The 20785-nt window shown below is 42.6% G+C and overlaps 2 protein-coding genes across 9 annotated transcripts in view; both read right to left on the bottom strand.

Annotated features, from left to right (window-relative positions):
* Nucleotides 1-12952, bottom strand: part of BBS4 (Bardet-Biedl syndrome 4) — a 43937-nt gene extending 30985 nt beyond the window's left edge. The window contains exons 1-2 of one of the 3 annotated variants that reach the window (XM_052806958.1): nucleotides 12831-12952; nucleotides 11046-11101 (exon numbers count right to left, since the gene is read on the bottom strand). In XM_052806958.1, coding sequence (XP_052662918.1) covers nucleotides 11046-11101; nucleotides 12831-12937 — 163 coding nt within the window. In that variant the 5' untranslated portion in view covers nucleotides 12938-12952. The remainder of the gene's footprint in view (nucleotides 1-11045; nucleotides 11102-12830) is intronic. The other 2 variants (XM_052806953.1, XM_052806954.1) reach the window with 2 other exon arrangements.
* Nucleotides 12953-14040: 1088 nt separating this feature from the next.
* ARIH1 (ariadne RBR E3 ubiquitin protein ligase 1) overlaps nucleotides 14041-20785 on the bottom strand; it is a 63036-nt gene continuing 56291 nt past the window's right edge. For 4 of the 6 annotated variants that reach the window (XM_052809070.1, XM_052809074.1, XM_052809072.1 and 1 more), the window contains 3 exons: nucleotides 19571-19842; nucleotides 18586-18698; nucleotides 14041-15695 (listed from right to left, as the gene is read on the bottom strand). In XM_052809070.1, coding sequence (XP_052665030.1) covers nucleotides 15611-15695; nucleotides 18586-18698; nucleotides 19571-19842 — 470 coding nt within the window. In that variant the 3' untranslated portion in view covers nucleotides 14041-15610. The remainder of the gene's footprint in view (nucleotides 15696-18585; nucleotides 18699-19570; nucleotides 19843-20785) is intronic. The other 2 variants (XM_052809071.1, XM_052809073.1) reach the window with 1 other exon arrangement.

The raw sequence follows: 20785 nt of genomic DNA on the forward strand, positions 1-20785 counted from the left end.
ATGCAAGGAATTATGCTACCGTTTATAAAACTGGTGACAGAAAGGTAATGAGTATCTTCTAAAGAAAAATAATATTAAAATAATAAGGCACAAACTCAAATAGCTACTATAAAACAAAATACCATTGCCAGGAATTTGTATTTTCCAAAATAAGGTATGAATAACGGATAGAAAGCATTTTTAAGCTCTAATATCAAGGGGTTTAGATTTAAAAATAACAAACTGCCTTGATATCAGAGGAGCATCCTACAAACTCCTAGCTAGGCTGGTGCACAGACAAATTTAACAAGAAATCCTCTTCCTTACTCAGACACTCAAAGGCTTTTATTGAGACCGTAGCAATATAAATACATTACAGCTTTGAAAGAAAACTAGTACAGAAACATTGGTCTTCCTACGCCCAGATCCATCCTTGGAGTTTGAAAATGGAGACATAATGTATTCAAAACTCAGTAACAATGAAAAATAACTCCAAAACCCACCACCCACAGGAGGCTGCGCATGCTGTATTTCACTCATCGTGTGTGAGTACACGCATATGTATGAGAGAATACAGCTGTCTGTGTACACAAATACCTGTAAAATGGATATAAACAACAGAAAAAAGGAGAGAGCCTTCTGCTTTAGCCACTCTCTCTGTTTAATCCCCTTCCCCGTTTTCCCTTTTGCAAATTGCTGCTGGAACACCTTTAAATCAAACAATAAAACTGTATGGTTTCTTGTTATTTACAGTCAGCTGGGGTTAATAAAACTCATCATGTACAACTCTGGTGCTGGCAAGAAAGCCATAATTCATAGCTGCGATCTTACTATCGTGTATTAATAGCTTCATAATACGCAGAGAAAAGTGGAAGGAGGCTGAAAAACAGCAGCAGGTTTAAACAAAAAAGCAACATTTCTGACTCTACACCTCCCCCTGCAGGAAAATTAGCCAAAACTATATGGAAGAGCTGAAAATTGTATCTTAAAGCTGATTTATACGCTAGGGTGAAGAAAAAAAAAGGGCATTTTCTGTTGTTAGTTTACACTGCATAAATCTTAAAGAGTTGCTAGCTCACACTTCAGTGGTTTTTGTAAGACACTTAAAGTTCTGAGTTACTCCAAACAAAAATGTTTTTATTTACAAGACAAATAACCTACACTGATTATTCAATGTAAATGTCTTCTAGTACGTGCTGCTCAAGTTTAACCTTAAGGTGAAGTGGGAAGTAAATAAATACAGACTTGTGACCCCCCTGGACTTCCCAGCACCACAGCGAGGTTCCCAGTGGCAGAACCAGTCTGGTTACTGGGATGTCTCCGTTAGCAGTACGAGGCTGATGAGATACCATTCTGCAATCCTGGCTCCATTTGATGAAAGAGGCGGGGAATTACAGACATTAGCACAAGTACCATTAGCCTGATCATTACTACACAAAAAATTTGATTCAAGCCTAATATTGCTTGATTCAAGTCTAAAATCTGATTCAAACAAATAACACTGGGATGAAATTTAGTAACAAATAAGTACTTTAAAAAGAAATTTGAAAAAGTATAATCTTCTTTATTTGCTTAAAAAACTCAAACCTGAAAGTCTGTTTCCCCTGTACAAGCCAATTTTGACCATGAGCACTGACTGCTGAGCAGAGATGCGCTCTGAACAGAAGAAAAATAAGGATCTGAAAGAGCTTTTGCTATTTTTTTGCTTTTAAATGGAAGCTAATCTAGAAAAAAATAGGCTGATTTGCACAACAGTTGCAATTCCCTGAGGATGCAGACACTACGCTTGGAGATACTCAAGGATCCATCCCCTGGCATAGCACCCCAATTGTTATCTTCTCCATTTAAACAATTATTTTCCTGCTTGATGCCTTGTGCTCTTGTAGGCAAGAAGGAGACTGAGCTCCCTCCGGGTGTCTATTTGCCAATGCTGTTCCTAAAGAAGGGAGGTAGAGTACACCATCGCAGAGTGCTTCTGAATAAAATGGCTTATAAATAGCACAGGAGGTCTGTGATATTAACTGGTGACTACTCGCTGTTTCCTCCCACAGCAAAGCAGGGATGGAAGATATTTCCCCCGCAAACGAAGCAACACTGGCTGCAGGCATTCCCAAAATAACCTGTGTAACCAGCTTCTCATTAATTCCAGTATCGGGAGCACAGTAGTTTTGGGATTTCCAGTCTAATCCTTCCTTTGGCTTAAATTCTTACACTTAGTCTTTTTCTGTCTACAGCGTGAGGTATTTTACACGGAAATGGAAACTAAAATCATTACAAGGCATTTGTAAGAAAAAGCTTTCCTCTTAAAAAGCAAAGTAATATTGTAACAGGGAGAGGACCACAATCCAGCCCTGACAGTCTTTGAAACTTCCCACTCAATAGAGAGTAACACCTAGAACCTGTCCTCACTTCATCCACTGCCAAAGAAGACTATTATATTAGAAGCGTAACATATTAGAAGAATACATATATTAAAAAAATATAGAAGTTGGTCTTGCAAACAGTTAAGCACTCCCTACTACAAGACCCTATTTTCTGAATGCGCAAACTTGTTCCAAACTTGTTGCCTAAGGATGAAGTTTTCCAGGTCAGATACCTGTCCCAGGATGAATATTTGCCAGTGCAGCCTTCACTCTTCCCTACTGCATGAATGTCTTAACAATACAGTTTTTAATTACACAAGGACGCCTACAATTACAGGAACACATGAGTATTTTCACCAGGTGCCCTGTCTCCTTCTAATGATGATGAATATAAAAGTGAATTGAGGTCAGACAGTGAATGAAATTGTTGAGAAATGTGAATATAAACCACTGACTAAATCACAGGACTTCTGCAGTGTCTGTTACGCAGCTTAAAACAGCCGCTGCAAAGGGGACAGACCCTGGAAGGAATGAATGAACAGTCTCTTCATTAAGACGCTGTAAAGCTGCTCCTGAGACAAGAAACCTCACTCCGATTTCTGTTACAAAGCTGGAAAAATCACCTAACCAGGCCTCCCGAAGGCAGCCACTACATGCCCACCCATCCAACATTTTTGGCTGTACAGCTTGAAAGACATGAGAGCTGGTATCTCCCAGCCAGCGCTCACTCCAGCAAGCAGGATGGGCAGCAGCCGTGCTCTGGCCATGGAAGTGTTGCAGTATACGTGCTCGGTAACTCTGAAAAAGCAAGACCTCAAGCACTGGGGAACCCAAAATGTCTTCTTGACCAGGAAGTACTGCCTCCTAAGAGACTTGAACATATAATGCGCAGTTTGAGTACGACACAGAAGAACCTTGCAGCATCAGGGAATTTATCTATGGGATTTGATAGCTGCAGACAAACACGACAACTGGCTGTACACTGAATAATGGAGATACCTTTTATTTTAAAAGCCCTCAGTGAGCTGTTCCTTTTTCAGTGAGTCCCATCATTCCTGCGCAATGGATGATGTTGGAGAGCTGGGCTAAAGCCAATATGTAATTATGTCACTAAAGACTCAAAGGCTCGAATTCAAGTTGCACAGATAACATTAGTTCTGACATTCTTGAGTGGGATGCATCTCCTTTAACTTAAGTGTCTGAAAATTAAGACATCTGAGTTACTTGCCTTGGGCTGTCTTTAAGGTAAAGGGGAGGAATACGCAAGCTCGGGGAGTGATTCAACACATCCCAAGATAGGTGGCTGGCAGAGGTCAGAGGAATGGCATCAGATGGGCTTTCCACTGACTAAATACGGAGCACAGGTGATCTGCTGAGACTTGTTCAACATCAGAGACATCGCAATTCAGAATGATGAATCCCACCCTTCCTAATTTTGTTACTTACTAGTTTTATAAAAATATTTTAAAATTCACAGTAGGAGATGCCATTTTATCTGTAAGCAGCACACCAACAAACATTTAAAATACAAAAGGAAATTGCCTAGCACCAAGGACTTTCAAAGGAATGTAAAAAAAAAAAATTATTTAAATGTTATCCTAAAGTAGTATGTTGCAATTGTACAGTTAGATCCTCTAAAGCTGAGCTATCGTACTTCACCCTCCTCCTGATCCTAATCCAGTGTAATGTATTTCTTAATTATCAAAAGACACTCAGATTATACTCGCTTTCTACAAGAGGTGGCACTTTTATGGCACTTTTCATTGCCTAATTAAGTTTGCAACAGGCTTAAGAAGCAGATACAGATTTTCTCCTTTACAGAGAGGAAAGGAAGTGGGTTGACAACTGCCAAAAGGTGTAAAGCTAGAACTGAAACTACGAATCTTCTGATTTAAAAGTCAGCACTAAAATTTTACAGTGATACCAGTCTTGACAGAAAAACACACCGGCTATGCTGTCTGCAAAGGAGCCCCTGTTCCTGTAATCACAGACATTAATGTACACACACAAGAGGGCAGAGCTGTGCTAGCACATTCAAACTTGAATATTACCAGTTCTTTGTGGTGCAGGGATTACTGGGCTGTTATTTTGGGGAGGAGAGGATGAAGTGAAGTATATTATACAATTTAATTACCCAAAAATGATAATTCATTTTTTTAATCCCACTATTCAAAACTAACAGCTGTATCAGATCCTGAACAAAATACACACAGCACTACTATCCACTTATCGCAGAGAGATGAAAATATCAAATTCTCTTATATAAAACAATGATGTAATTACCAATTAATCTGTTATTTAGAAACCATTTTCTTCCCACAAGGTTGTAGGTTCAGATGGGCTAAAAGATCTTGGCTTGCACATGGCCAAATGGAAGCGAATTGGTACATACAGATACAGGAACTGCATTTGCTCCCCCACAACCATGACATTTCCACCAACATCTTTTCTTTTTGACACACTTAAAAGTGTTAATTAATTTAACTCAAGGGGGTTGTTTTTATCTGGATTTCTCAGGCAGCTTCACTCGTACAAGTTCAAAGGCAGCTTTGAAGCTGGCTCAAAGAATGGATTTATATTGATTTAAGAAAATGTATCAGAAATTAAAAAATTATCAGCTCTGCAAGTGCACAGAATCGACTCCTCAGGGTGCTGAAAAGTTCCTGCTCTTCAGAGTGCTCCAGCCATTAAAAGACTTACAGGATCCCTTAAAATATCTGCAGGAGCAGGAGGGATCCCTAGTTCATCTGTGTGAGCAGGAGCCGGCCGGAGAGAGAGTGAGATCCATTTTTGCAGGACAGATCATCAAAAGCCACTTATCTACTTCTGCATAACCTGAAAGTTATTTATTATCTAACAGTCACATTTTGAGATTGCTTTTCGTCATGAGCACTTCCTAACCAAAGTCAATACCAGATAAAGTGAGCTTTACTGCCCATCAAATCACCACGTGCAATTATTTATCAGAACCCACTGACTACACCCTTGGCTTCAAGGATGAGCACCCACATGAAAGGGACGGCACTACCAGTATTTGAGCGAAATACTGACATGGGATTTAGCTGGGCAAGAATAACACACACTGCTTGAGAATATTTCAAAATTCAATTAAACAAAAGAAACTACCCTGGTAAGATGCAAAATATCCAGGTTTCTGTGTGGTACAAGTGTGGTAACTTTGAGCCACAAAGAACAACACCCTCATTACCGCAGAGCTTAAGAACAGGATACAGCCACAGCTTTAAAACACACATTCACATTACACACTTCCCTATTTCTATTATTTAATTTATCTGCAATAGCCAAATCTAATCAAACTCTGCTATTACTTGCAAATGGACACCAAGCACTTGTGTGTTCATCGTTCATAAACCGACTTCATCAGGTGTTTTAGTCTTGGGTCAGTAACTTATTTTGTCTCTGAAATGGAGAATGTAATAAAAGCAGAGAGAACTCTATTTCCTCCCTTTCAATGACCCACAATGGCCTTACAAGACATTCTTCTAGTTATGCTTGTAATTATACAAGACAGAAGTGGAACTCACCTAAAAAAACCAAAAGACTCACAAACCTTGAAACATCCAGGCACCTGGTTTACTTTACAGAAGTGCCCTGATGTGAAGCATTGAGCGTGTTAAAATGCCCAGGAGGCAGACCTGACCATATTCAGGGTACGCTAAAATTTCTCCCTATAAAATTTCTTCCATACATCTCACCCGCACCCTTCAGTACTATCTCTAGCAGCACTCAAACAGGCCAAGTAGTGCATTGGAATGTACCCATTTATACGGTATTTTTCATTTAACGTCTCCAAATGTTTTGTTAACTGAAAGTCTGCAGCATCCAAAAACTGTCATTGAATATTAGACCAGTCTTGTGGTTGATAAATGGAAAGAAACAAAAGTCAAAGTGCTTTGCCAAAGGTCACAGTTAATCCAAGGCAGAATTCCTTGCTTCGAACCCTAGAAAAAAACATACCTACAAAGCATCCAAAAAATATCCAAATGCCCAGGAATGGGGAGAACACTTAATCCTTACTAATACTTTTACAATTCACCAGGGGAAGATTTTTGCTTTGAAAATTATCTACCTGACCCTTCCTTGGGTAAACATAGAGGTGGTCAGTAACAACTCAGTATTCTCCTTCTTCACAGTCTTCACAGGATTTCTAGCCCAAGTTCGTCCCAGTGACTCAAGTGAAATCTACTTTATTTTGCTTCAGTGTATTTATTATAGCATATACATATTTAGGATTCTACCCTGTTGTTAAAAAGCTATCACTGTATCTCAGAAAATCTGAGGTCTAATATTTGTGTAGAAGTCCAAATGCATTTAAAATTGTTCCATTAACCTTTGAACTGTTATTAGACTAACATGAGCCCAGAACTACCTTTCTAAATATTTTTTTCCACAATAAAGGGAAATAAATTCAAGTTATGTTTCATAAAAATCAACAATACAAGCTGGTAAAAGTGCTTCTGTGCTACAGTACTATCAGATACTATAAAATGACTTGATTTGCCTGTGTGGCAAAAGGAAAGTGGAAAGATGGGAGGCAGCCTATCTTAATTCAAAACCAGTAAAGCATTTAGGAAAATATCTGATTAATTTAAAATGCAGCAGGGAGATTAAAACCCCATCTCAGCAGGCTGATATTAACTCTACATCGCTTCAAGGAACAGAGCTCCCTTTATTCTACCATCAATTGCTTGGGGACAAAATATCAAGACGGGGAGAGTTATGGATCTTGATGTAGCAACAAAGGGAATTGATTTTCAGAGCAGCTCTCCCCACGGGGGGTAAAGGACAAAATAGTGAATGGTTTTAGCTACTGACGTGTCAGCTGCTGAGTAATGGTTGTCACCAAGTGCAGCTACAAGATACTCCGAGGCTTTGCCTTCCATCGGTCCCTTTAATTCAGATTGCTAGATGTAGAGATTTCTAACCTGATTGCTGTGTACACCTTTCCCCACCACCACCACAATCTGCTCCAGACCCTTTATACACTTGTTGAATGCTCATCGTCATCCCTTTGGCCTGACCTGCCTGCAAGACAGACTCTCTTAAATCCTAACCTTTTGGGCTTTCACAACCTAAAAGCCACGTGATGGATCAGCCATGACAGCAGCTAATTCAAGAGCAAATTCTGCCTCTTAACTCAGTTATTCTTGTTTAAGAGCCATAAAATCAGGTTGCTACACACTGGTTCTAGGTTTCCATTTTTTCTTGTCTCACAGACAGGATTAAAGGAGCATCCACGGCAGGAAAGCAATGCAACAGTGAGGGGAAGCCACATGACTCTCGGGTTGCATGCTTCAACAATATCCAACGTATTCTCATCTGCATCGCAGGTCAGACTGAAAATACGGTCTTCTGGTGTTCCTTCTGGTTAAGCAACAAAACTCACGTGTATTTTGTCATTCAAATGATTTTTTGCAAATCTGAGATCACGTTCTCAGAAACACACGTTTAATACCTTACTCCTACCCAGTACAAACAGAGGCAAGCTGTTACAGCCTGAATCCAGGCACTGTGATGATTAAAGTTAGGACTTCAGTGATGACTTGGTCATACTCTACTACATTTGTGTACAACAGCATTGTTTAGTTATTGCAATATGTGCTCTATTTGGGCACAAATTATATCCACACCAAACTGTTCATAGGAGACCATATTATACCATATGGTCTCTCTATTTCATAGAACTGCTTGCACTAATGGTGGTTTCAGTATCTCTCTTGAATCCTTCTTGAAAATACAATGCAAATATAAAAAGGCAAATTGCTGCAGCAAAAGTTACCATTCAGTGTTTAAAAATGTCAGTTTAAAATAAGTTTAGCAGCACTCTTCCATTCAAACGGAACTGATGTAGATTTGCCTGGCTCCTTAAAGTTCACCATAATTCTCCTCAGCCAAACTAAAATTGGATAAGATACTTCATTAAGATGTTCTACGAAAATCCTATTTAAAACCCAAAGCTGTCATGGGAAAAAGATGCTATTCTTTCCTGCCAAACTCCACAAAAGCATATACAACATCACCTTCGTTCTCTCCCCTGCTCTCTTACGTGCCCCCAGCATCACACCCACACACAAAGGACACTGTTACATCACTCCCTATTGCAAATCTTTTTGCTGCCCTCATTTCCTAGAGATTAACCATCAGGCAGCTCAAATCAGCTTTTGCCCACTGTACTAAAGGCAACACAGTCAAATGTTAAATGGCAAAGCACAAAGGCTTCTAAGGCATTTCATTTCAGAACGGCCTAAGGTGCACCAGGTACTGGAGATGCCTCAATTTACCTTAAGAAACAGAAAACAGAGTTACAAAAGTCACAGGCTAGATGATTTTTTTTCTTCACCATAGTTAATTTCAAGTCAAGGGTCGTGTCGGTACAAAAGGGAGATCCAGAGCCACGAATAACCGGATTTCATTTACTACTTTCTCCCCCCTGGCGTGCAGTTGGACGAACACCAACGGCAATGAAGCAGGTGGAAGGAACATTGGCTGGTGATGGAGACACCAATTCTTTTGCACGGCCTTTGCCCCGCCTTGGACTTGCAGCCTTAAAACCTGAAGGAGCATTGGTGGCCCTTTTTAAAGAAGCACCCAGCTCGGTTTCAGGGCTGTTAATGCAAAATGCTGAGTAGGAGAGAAAACTCCTCCTCAGCAGCCACAAACAAGCAGCCCTTTATCAAACAGCAGGCGGGATCTGGAGAAGCAGCCCCATTAAGAAAGTTGCAACTGCTACAGTTCATTCTCCCAAACAATCAATATTAAAATGTGTACACTTAAAAGCAGGAAGGAACTTGACGGACAGTTTAACAAGCAAGCTGACAGAGGCACGACAGCTTCTATCCAGCACACCTCCATGGCTTGTTTGTAAGGCTGATGGCTCCATCTTTCTTTTTCAGCTATTCCGTTCCCTCATGAATTATGCAGAGTTGACTTAATAGACCTCAGCCTGCCAGGAAAGAGCGCTGGAGTGATAGTCCATCTCTTGGCAAACACCATCAGCCTGATCTCTCTACAGAAGTTTTATTCAGAGAACTGCAAACGTACACTGTCCTGTAAAAACAGCACAAATATCATAGATGGGACTCGCAGAATGAGGCAGAACAAGGTGGGGGTCACTGAGGAAGAGGAGGAGATCAGAGTCATAACCTTTATAGAAAAGGATGGAGATGAACCACCTCGCTAAGGAGTGAATCTGCCTCCACGGAAGCCATGCTAATTGGTTCAAAGTAACAGCCATCCTTGCTCTGAAAGAGTTGGCAATCAAGATAAAAGCAAGTTTGGGGGGTTATTTTTACTTGCATACAGGCCTGAAGCAGTAGCAATCGTTTCAGCTCTGGGCAACGTACAGAAAGAGTCTCGGACTCGTGCAAGCCAACAGCTGTAGGTCTATATCAAGCACCGTCTCCAGGATAGCAATATTCTGCTCAAGTGCTGGAATTCTGCTGCCAGGAATTGGGACTACGTGATGTTAGCCTGACCTCTCCAAAAGAAAAGCAAAGTGTTTCTTCCAGCTTACCGGGGCCAGGTATGGCACAGTGCCTACATGTGAGACAAAGAACCTTTAGGCAGAAACTAGGATGTAGCACCAAGGCAGTCTCCATCACAAGGAATTTAGAAACATGGAAGATTTCCTCCCAAAGAGTACTCTGACAGGCACATCACACCTTCAGAGTAGACAAAGGCCAAAGTACAGAGCTTTCTAACTGAGCTTCCCTGAATTAAAAGGTAAAGGAAGAGGAGGACTGCTTCTGACTGGCACAATAAGTATTTTGGGGTTCTAGCAACACTGCAGAGTTCACTCTTAATCTGACTTGATGGGGGCCCTCTGGACACTTGAGAAAGGAAAATCCATAAAAAAACCCCTAACCTCACCTTAGGTAGGCGCAAAAGTCTCTACAGTGAACAGATCTGTACTAGGAACGTGAGCGCAACTCAGCATCACAGAGAAGGAAACATTCTTCGCGTGCACCAGGACAAGTCACGTCGCAAGAGAGAGGGAAGATGGGAAAGGAGAGGCTGCAAGATCAAATTGTGCTGCAGGCTTTACTGGACCCCTTATAAAACACCAGGCTTTAGTCAAACATTTTGAACTGGTAACTGAAATTGTTCCTGTTACAGTTCAGATTCAACCAAGATTTCAAAACAACAACTCAGACTGAGTTAATTAACTCTCACTTTCAGTATGAAAAAAAACCAAACAAACCAAGCAAACAATAATTAAAACCAGCTATAACCTGACTGGTTTTATCTCACTTGCTCTCCCTTTTACTTCAAAACTTAGAAAATGTGACACAAAAAAACCAATGAGACACAATGTTAGTTTCCCAACATAATTTCTACAGCAATACGTTATTCTGAAGAACATAAAATGAACAACCCCCTCGTATTATTTAAGGAGGTAAATGAATATCAAACTCATTAGCAGCCCAAAAGTATGTACACAATAAAATAAACAGTCTCTTAGATGATAAGCAAACATGATGCAGTCTGCAGGTACAGCAAGTCAGCCAGCAACAGCACTGAGCTAGTGATCATACAGACCCTAGAAAAAAGTACTCAGCTGCTTACAGTCTAGATAGTCTCATCTTTTCCCAGTGGACATTAATTTCTTACTAGACAGCTGCACACGCTATAAAAGAAATCTTAAAATCAACCTGCCCAAGAAACACAATCCTATCTTCAAACAAACCTTTTTTAGGATGGGGTTTTGGGGGTTCTGTAGCCACCGGCAATGAAGAAACCTGAAAAGACAGAAAAGAAGAGTATTAAATATACCAGGCAAGGTTTCTTGAAGATCTATTCCAGAAAATAATGAGAAAGGACAACTGGCAAATCCCCAAAGACAGCATGAAAATAGCATAACTGCTGCTAGACAAAATCTGCCCTGCCAAGCGCTGCTCTTCCCTAGCCATAGCTAGGTAGAGATTCTGTTCACTATGTAGATTAAATAAACGCACTCATTTTACAGTACATTCCTGTTCCGCAGGTTCGGTGCTATTTATTAGGATTCTAGAAAGTGATCATTACCTTGTAAAAAATCCCAAACTCAAGCATTTAAGACGCTAATTAGGGATCACACAGGAAAACGTCAAAAGCGTTTCTTATAAAACATTTATAAAGTTAATTAGCACAAAGTCATTCCTGGAGAACCATCAGAGTCCGCAGGCACGTGAGCACAGCAACGTCCCATTGCACAGCACACCACACACCTCAACCTGCAAATATTGCCCAGAGTTCACGGACAAGCAGGTACCCAGTCCATGGAAAAGAAATTAATTTTATACTTTTTTCTTACTTAGCATCAAAAATCAAGCCTTCACAGAAGAGAAACATGATTAGACAGGGAAGCATTTTTATTCTTGACTTCCAGTTTCTTGGGGAAGAGACATTCCTCACTCCTCTTCCCCAGACACAACACAGGATTTTATAGACCTGTGTCGCCTCCCCTCTCCTTAATAAACCATTTTTTTAAAGTGGAGGTTCAGTCTACCCTTGTTCCTTGTAATGTTTTGGGAACATTTTCTCATTCTACTCTCTTTTTTTTATCGGAGGTGGGGAGGATCAGAGATCCTGAGTACAGTATCTGAGACATGGAAAACAACCCAGATATATACAGGAAAAGCTTCTACCAGCTTTGTTTCTTAATAATTTCTAACATTTTATTAATAATTAATTTTAATAATTAATAATTTCTAACATTTTATTCACTTTTCTGACTCCTGTTGTGAAAATCTGACTTGATATTTTCACAGAATTACCCAACTCCAAGCACTTGTTCCTAAGCAGCAATAACTAGCACAAAGCCCCTCAGTTTTTTTATATATTTGCAATTTTTTTTTAATCTGTATACATCATTCTAATTCTAAGTCCTATTGCTCAGCACTGTTAAGACTTTCCCGTAGCTTCTCCTATTTCCTCCTCACCTGAATAACTTTCTAGCCATCCTTTTGTCCAGATCATTTCTAGATACACCAAATAACACAGGCCTGGTACAGACGCCTGCAGGGCTTCATTAACGACCATCTTCCACCACAAAAAAAAAAGAGCATTTATTCATTCTTTCTGCTCCTCACCTTTTAATCAGATATTTACCCATGAGAGGAATTTTTTTGCCTTATTCCGAGACCATTTATTTTCCTTAAGAGCACCTGACGATAAGAAATCAGGTTGCACGATACAGCGGAACGAGGGCAATTTTACAGGAGCACACGGGGAAAAGTGAGCCGTGACGGACGCTGAGAAAGGTTTAGGTTTCACTAGATTACCCCAACAAAAACCAGAATAAGACTGAATTTCCATTCTGTCTTCGATACCAAGTGTGCAAAGATTAAAAACTCACTCTCAACAGCACCTCCCGCCGCTGCCCGCCCCGGCCTCCCCTTCCCTCCCCCCCCCAAGCCTCCACCCCAGCCCAGCTCTCCCGGGGGCCCGTCCGGGCAGGGGGGAGGCCGGACGCCGTCGGCCCCTCACCGGTGCGGCCTGCGGCTCCGCCATCGCTCCGGCAGCGGGAAGAAGCGCCCCGTTACCACGGTTACCGACCGACGCCCCGCCCCCGGAAGCACTTCCGGGACAACCATAGAGGAGCGCGGCGCTGCGCCCGACGGGAAGGTGGCGGTGGGAGGACCCGGGACGCCCTGGTACCGCCGCGGCCTTTGTCATGAAAAACACCAACGTAACTAATGAAATAATAAAATATAAGTTTATTAGGAAGGGTTTGGTCGCTTCCCCCGCGGTGTGAGAGGGAAGAAGGCCGCGAATGAGGTGGGATGCCCCAGCCGAGGGGCCGGGGGAGGGTCTCACACAGGCCGGGCGCCCCTGAAGAGCCACAGACCCTCAGGAGGAGGGAGGGAGGGAGGGATGGGGCGGGGTGGGTTTGGTTTGGGTTTTTTTTTTTTTTTCCTCCTTTACATTTTCCACAGAGGAGGCTGCAGAGCCTGTTAGCGGGGACGGTGTCACCACGGGCAGGTAGTTGCAAGCTGGAGAGGAACAGCAGCAGATTGCTCCCACGGAACTGGGTTTTAACAATCGTTATCTTAAGGTTTGCCAACAGCCATCAAGATCGAAGACACCACAGACCAGGTTTCCTTTGGGTTGGAGCCTGCCCCCATCCTTTGTAGATTGAGTTTTGGGAACGTGGGAGTAAAAACCCAACAGCAGGTAGGCTCCGTGCTTCCACTCGCCCAGCCCACCACACTCCAGCAGAGCACACATGGCTTTCAGAAGCATTTTAATAACACGGATAGGGAATTTTTGCAAGCCAAGGGGAAGCCCAAGTCGCCACCACCTGCAATTAGAGACTCAGACCAGGCAGCACTGATGATCCGTGCCCAGCCCTGCTCCGTCCCAGCCCTCAGGAGCAGGGGCAGGAACAGCACAGGGGAAGCGGCTGCGGTGCAGATACTCTCACGTGTGATATCCAGGGGCAAATAAGCCATCGTGGGGGGCAGGTGAAGGGGAAAGCACATACAGACAGACAAAAGTACATTGCTGGAAGTGTCGGTATTCGTCAGTGGGATCTGAAGTGACTCGGGTGCCATCTGGAAAAGCATTTCACATTACAGACCTGCCTGTAATCGGCCTTTTTTAATTCACCCCTTTGCAAATTTATTCCCCCTTGAAGCTGGCAGATTGGAAGAAAGCTTTGAGGACACTAGCCTGGCGAAAAATACCACAGAAGGAGTTCCTATACAGGAGTAAATTTAATAAAACCACCACCAATTGTTTACTTTAACATAGCTCTTGTTACAGAAATCATAAAAATGGACTCAGTAGCTAACTCATTAGTTCTTTCCCCTTTTAATTGAAAAATACCCCACTGATTTCAACTTCTACTGCACTAGATGGAGTGTTAAATAGTTGCTGGGACAGTATGCCCAGTAATTGAGCCCAAAACAAACACAAAGACAATTCCATCACCTTTCCTTTTCAATGTTACGACTCGTTATAATGTAAGTGAAACTTAAACAGCAAGGAACGGTCCATTTGACAGATGAAAGGGGGAGGGAGAGGAGATCCACAGCTGAAATCTTTCTGTTAAGTCTTTTGAGAAGTGGTGCAAAATACCCCTCCTTTTCCTGCCTCGGAATTAAAAATAAAACTCTAAATACACACACACCTCCTCCTGGGTTCAGAGCACGTGTTCTGCACGTGCATGGATGGGAACAGCAGAGTTGGATTTGGGCAGGTGTCAATCTGGGGCCAAAAAAAAGGCAAAGCGTCCTGAATCACAGCGTACATTGGTCACTAACGCAATGCACACAGGGTTACCGAGCATCAGGAGCTGCACGCGAGGGGATGGGTCCGTTGCCAGCAATGGATACACACACAAAACTGGAGGCTGTGGACATAAAGGAACTGCAGGAAGAGGAGAAACCCAACTTCTCTGGTAAAAGCCTTCCAAAAAAACAAAAACAAAAACAAAAACAAACAAAACAAAAAAAACCAAACACACCCCAAAAATATTCAATACACCAGCACACACTTCCCCCACCCCATCCCAGGGAAAACAAAACAAAACAAAAAAATCAAACTGAAAGAAAATGCACAGCAAATAGACATAATCTTGAAGATTTTTAAAGAATAAATATTTTTTTTGTAATTAAACATTATGCAAACACGTGCCACGCTTGCTCTTTGTCCATGCATATGCGCTATATACAACTTTGAAAAATACTGTGTTGTCCTCTTTTTGTTTTAAAAGTCATATACAAAGTTTTTTTTTTTCCTTGCTGTGTACCCCCCCCTCCTCCCCTCCCCAAGAATCACCTTTACAATGAGCCAATTGACATTCATCCGTGTACTTGGGTGGCAGAGAGGAGGAGGGGGACGGGAGAGCCATCCCCCCCCTTACCAAAGGTACATCAAAATGGCTGGTTTGGACATGAAAAGCAGTGTCAAGAAACTGGTTTAAATTTCATCTGTACTACACACAGGAAAAGAAAGATAGAAAAGAAAAAGGAGTCGGCTTGGAGAATGAAGCTACGTTACAAGTTAAAGTTGGAGGGTTTTTTTTTTTTTTTAGTGCATCTGTCACACTCTTATTGGCCGCCTAGAATACTGTTGTACAATGGTTTATCTACCTTTTTTTTTTATTACAATATAATTTACTTAAATTTTCTGTTAACAAAACAGAATCCCGGTACTACAGACCAGCGGTGTAACAGGCGTAGCGCCTTGTGTGTATTTGATTTGAATCGCATGAGCACTCTAGATGGCAAAGGTTTCAGAGTTCGTTTTATGCGGGGCCAGTCTCAGTCCTCAATGTACTCCCACAGGTCCTTCTCATAGCCTTCATGCACGTGCTGCAACAAAACCCTTCGTCGACTCTCGCAGTATCTGCAGCAAAGACGAACAGCACAGAAAAGGCAGGTTAGGAACCACAGGCTCATCCCCAGCATCGAGTAATGCAAACCTACATTAAGCCTCACTTCCAAAAGAGGAGATCCCCTGAGAAGGGACTTTGGTTTTGTAGCCTGTTAACAGTGCTAATTAAGACTTCAGTTACTCCAGTCACTTAACTCCAGGTCCCCGGCTGAAAAAAAACAGCATGCAACTTTAGAGTTTCTCATGCAAAAGTATCCCCAAAGCCCCTACAGCTGAGAAAACTCCATTAATAACTGAAAAAGGAAGAAGCAGCAGCTTCAATTTGCAAAAGCCAGAGCATGGGTTAGCACTGACACCCAAAATGGGACGAAGCTCTCCTCAAACATGGGCTGGTGCCTACTCTGAGAACAACAAAAATCCAGGATCTAGCTGGGCAAAAGCTCAGGAGTGCTGGCTGACCCAGTTTTATTCCCCTCCAAAATCACAGTAGAGATGGAAGCGGTTGAACTGGCTACAAAAAGGGTTACTGGTCCAGCTGGAGTGCAAGTTTTACCTCGCATTGAAACTCCTGGGTCGCAGAGGGGCACTACGCCCTGTGGGCTCTTCCCACCTACGCTCATTTAAACAGATAAAGCTGCAAATAAAACTGATCCCAGAGTTAGGTACCGTCCTACCAGGATCAATGACACTGAGGAAAAGTGATATCATAGGAACATATCAAAAGATGCCTCATTCATTTCGGGTGCGTTAGCCAACTAAAAAGATATAAAAGCAGAGAAACATTTAAAGTATTCAGGTTCCAAGAGCAAATTATAAATAAGCAGCAGGCATTTCTGGATTAAACCCCTTTCAGCAGTGATGCAAAGTCTACATCGTCTTTAAGTGTGTGGGGGATAAGACCAAGTCTTGGTAACAGCTCCCAAGGCCCCAGGCACTGCTGTTTAACTGGTTCACGGTTTGGCAGTGCCCAGCCCAGAGAGGTGTGCTTTAACGTGAGAATCTGGAACCCAGGAGCCACCTGCCAAGTTACCAGTTCCTGCTGGGAATTGTGTGGTTCAGTTTCCAGGCACGCGCATCAGCCAGGACAGCATCCGAGGGGCTCTCACAGCTGGGAACCCGGCTTGCTCAGCAGTAGCCAAACATCCCTCTGCTCGCTAAAGCAAGGTGCACAGGAGGAATCTCCCAGCAGGAGACCCTGGCAGAAAGCTATCCTTGGTCACAACACATGCTAACACATAGGCAGAAATTCCTCACCTTAACCCGCAGCCCTTATGCTGCTACCATTCAGTATCTGATCAGACTGACAGATCTGAATAAAACTGTTCTGGCTCTTCTCATTGCTATCAGCTGTTGCAACAGAAATCAGCATACACAAAGTCCCATTGATTTTCTGAAGCATGTGATAGCAAACATGCACAGTTTCCACTTTCCCAACTTCAATTATTTTGCTGCTGGTGGGGGGGGTTTAATCCTGCTTTCTAGAAATGTCTTTGCAAGCTAAGAGATCAAAACAGCTGAAACCAAACTAGCTAGGAGGTCAGTTCCTGCAATTTTCCAGAGCTCTTTAAACCCACCTCGATAACATCCTTGGTCCCAGTCTTGCATCAGTACACCGTAACCAGTACACAAAGAGCACCATGCAGGACATGATTAAGACATGACTGAACTAGTTCATTAGAGACCTGTGCAGGCTTGACAGATGCATACTTTCTTCCCAGAAACATGAAGGTAGGTTTGGGATACTATGTTTTCAGGCAATTCAGGCTATATTAGGTTTTAATTTCTTCTGGATAGCTGTTACCATCCCTAGAAGAGCATCCAGTTTCAGAGGACTTAAGTGAACAAGCAGCTTGGTCTGAGATACCAACTTAACGGTGGTCTTAAAGGGTAAGTTACAAAATGTCTCAAGAGAAGGTCTGGTAAGTCTTGTCCAGTCCCAGCCATGCTGCCAGACTACAAAAGAACGGGCCCCAGGCCCACCAAAGCTTAACAGCTACTTCCACTCCCCAGAGTCCCTTAGTCACTACGGCTCACCCTACTTTGGGTTCCCCTCCCCCCCCCCCCCCCCCCCAAGCTAGGCATAACAAATTCAGTGACTTTGGCAAAATGCCTCAAAAATGTAAGCCATAATCCTATGACTCATCCACATTTACAGCTTTGTATTTTTCCACTGTGCAGAAGCAAATCCCCTGGGACTGTAAAAACCATTGGCATTTGTGTCACTTGAACCATAGTGGTTCTGCTCTCCTCCCCAGCTGGGCAGGTTGCTCTCCCTCTTCTTTAAGGACAGCTTTTCTACACCCACTTTTTGCACAAAGGGACCCAACAGATAAATAAGAGCTGATTGCTCTCTTATGGCAACTCATCCTAGGCCAAAGCTGTCAGCTTGGAACGACAAAGTCACTCATTGTTTTTTGGTCCTCACTATGCAGGTCCCATCTCAGTCCTGGCCATTCCCACATGTGCCTTCTGTGTGGGAACAGCAGTATATGAAAAGCCACTGCTTTTGGTCACAAGATTTTTCCATTACGCAATTGAAACTTCTAGCTACTGCTCAGCAGAGCAGATGCAAGGCAGAGTTGGGAGCCTCTCCCTGCAGACTGTCATCTCCCCCAAGGGCTGGTCTCAACAGGGGCACAAAACCACGCTGCCAGCATCTGTGTGAGGGCTTCACCACTGATGATTTCAGGGGCTGACACAGGACACCGCTGCTGCTGTTCTCAGATGCCCAGGAACCAGCTGATCACCATGTATGGCAGAAGGCCAACAGCAAACAGCTTCCCAGGGACATGACTCTGGAGAAAACTGTAGCTTGGCAAGTATTCATGCCACTACCTGTCACACGGGATGGCAATATGGGTAGTCAGGCAGCTTTGAGACAGAGGATTATTCAAAAACAAACCTGTACTTATCCTGTACTTTCTGCTTTATGTCTTGCAGCGAATCTTGGGATATATCTCGCTCAAGGTACCCAGAAAGCACCTCTGTAGCATTCTCTAAGTCTGCTTGGTTATTCTGCAAAGACAAAAAAAAAAAAAAAAAAAAAAGTATTTGGTGGGGGTGGAAGGAAGAGATTTTTTTTCTTCAATCCAAGTAAAATCAGTAGTGAAATAAAAAGCAGGATTAGATATGCACTGTGTAACACTCTAGTAACCTGCTCTGAGCATCAAGATTGAAAAAGCTGAAATTTCTTCATTTGATCAGAAGAAAATCTGCATATCTACCAGCAAGTCTTATGTCTTTCTCGATCCGCAATATCCTGCAAGCCTAAAAAAAAAATCCTTTCCTTACTAGTGGTACAGTGCATAAAAGGCAATTCATCTCCCATTCTGTTCCTTGTCTATTTTTTTTACCAGGATTGGCAAAGCCTCTACTGACTCCTGGTACATGCACAGCAGCATCAGAGCACAGCTTTCACTACTGCTCAGTAGTTCTGTGTGCCCTTTGCTGAGCATGCAGCACAGAAGCTACCTGCTTAGGTTCTGCAGGAAGACCAGCAAAGGACTGTTCTAAATTATAAATAACAGTTTCACTTGTGAAGCAGGTTGCACTTCCATGTTTAGACCTTCAACTGCAATTTTAATTGTAGTGCCCTTGGAAAAAAGCCAACACCAGGGAAAGTCAAAATGCCAGATTTAAGCTTTAATACCTTCTTTGCCTGTTCAGGACAGAACCTTGCTCCCTTTCTTGTTTCAGAGGACAGCATCTTGTAACTCTACTTCCTCCTCCAGCAGACAATGCTACACAATGCCCAGCAGGGCCTCTAACTTTTGCACAACAGAATATTAAGACAGACTCACTTCAGGGACAAGAGCTTCTCCAAGCATTAAACCTCTATTTCACTTAGCTTTGTAATCTGAGCTCCTGACAACCACGTTTTCTCCTACCTCAAAGATAATGGACTGATTATTCTTTTTGAGGTAGAAGGCAAAGACGTAAGTGTACATGAGTGTGGCACGACACTGGCAGAGGACGTCGACTGCTTTCTTCAGGAACTGCACCTCGATCCACGACATGTTGTGCTGCTGCATCTCCTCCATTTTCTGCTTCACCTGAGCATAGAGCTTGTGCTCAAAGCGCAGGCTCTGCATGTGGTTCATATAACGGTTGCAGTAGAACAGGTACCTCTGCAGGGCTGCTCTGGATCGCTGTGTTAATTCCCATTAGGGAAAAAGAAAACAAATAGTTAAAACAAAGTAATGTCTGCAAGAGAAGCAAACCCTTCATAAGGTTCTTCCTGACCCTGAGAACGAGCTTCCTTTCCAAAGGTGCTTCCTCTCCTCTCATGTTGGCCAGACTTAAATGGCGCCGCTTTGTGCGGCACTGTTAACCCTGACATTGTGTGGAAACGAGAGGCCAGACCCACGGCAGCTCACTGTCATGCAGGGGACTTCCTAGCACAGCTGCGACATCCTCACTCCCAAGCTTGAAAGTTTTTAGAACCCTATTGCTAAAGCCTGATCAGTCTCCGATTTCAGCCTCTCAATTCAAGCTACAGGACTTAAATGCTTCCAGTATCATGACAAACAGTGAGAAACAGATTTTTTTTTTTTTTTTTTGCTAATAAGGAATTCTAATTAAGCAATTACTGTGCTTGTGTTAAGGGGGCAACCTTAGGTTGCCTAGGCCACACTGATTATAGAGCAGGAGAAAGACACCATGTGCTAAGTAGTACAAGAGAACCAAGATGACTAAATGTACAGCCACTAATCTTATTTTCTTCTCACTGACAGATCAGTTGTAAAAAAATGACAACATGGGCATAAAGTTGTATGCTGTGGATGTACAAAGGTAGCACATATCAGCCAAAGTCACCCCTATCTGCAGGAGGAGGGGCTGCAGGAAATACTTCGGTTCTTGGCTGTAACAGTAATTCAACAGAGATGCAGGAAATGGATTTCTGCAAGCTGCAGCACACAGCATGCAATCCCTCCCCATTAAAGAGATTTTGGCTCTATCCATATTCACAAAACAGTTTAATGCAGTTGCAACTTTACCCGCAATTTCTTCTATGTCAAGCCTCCAAGTACAGTTATTGGAACAACAGCAGTCTATTTTATTTACATTCAAAAGGTCTGCTGTGTTTAAATACCTCAGAATTC

This window comes from Harpia harpyja, chromosome 14 (genome assembly GCF_026419915.1).
Source record: "Harpia harpyja isolate bHarHar1 chromosome 14, bHarHar1 primary haplotype, whole genome shotgun sequence".
In the NCBI taxonomy this organism is placed as follows: Eukaryota; Metazoa; Chordata; class Aves; order Accipitriformes; family Accipitridae; genus Harpia; species Harpia harpyja.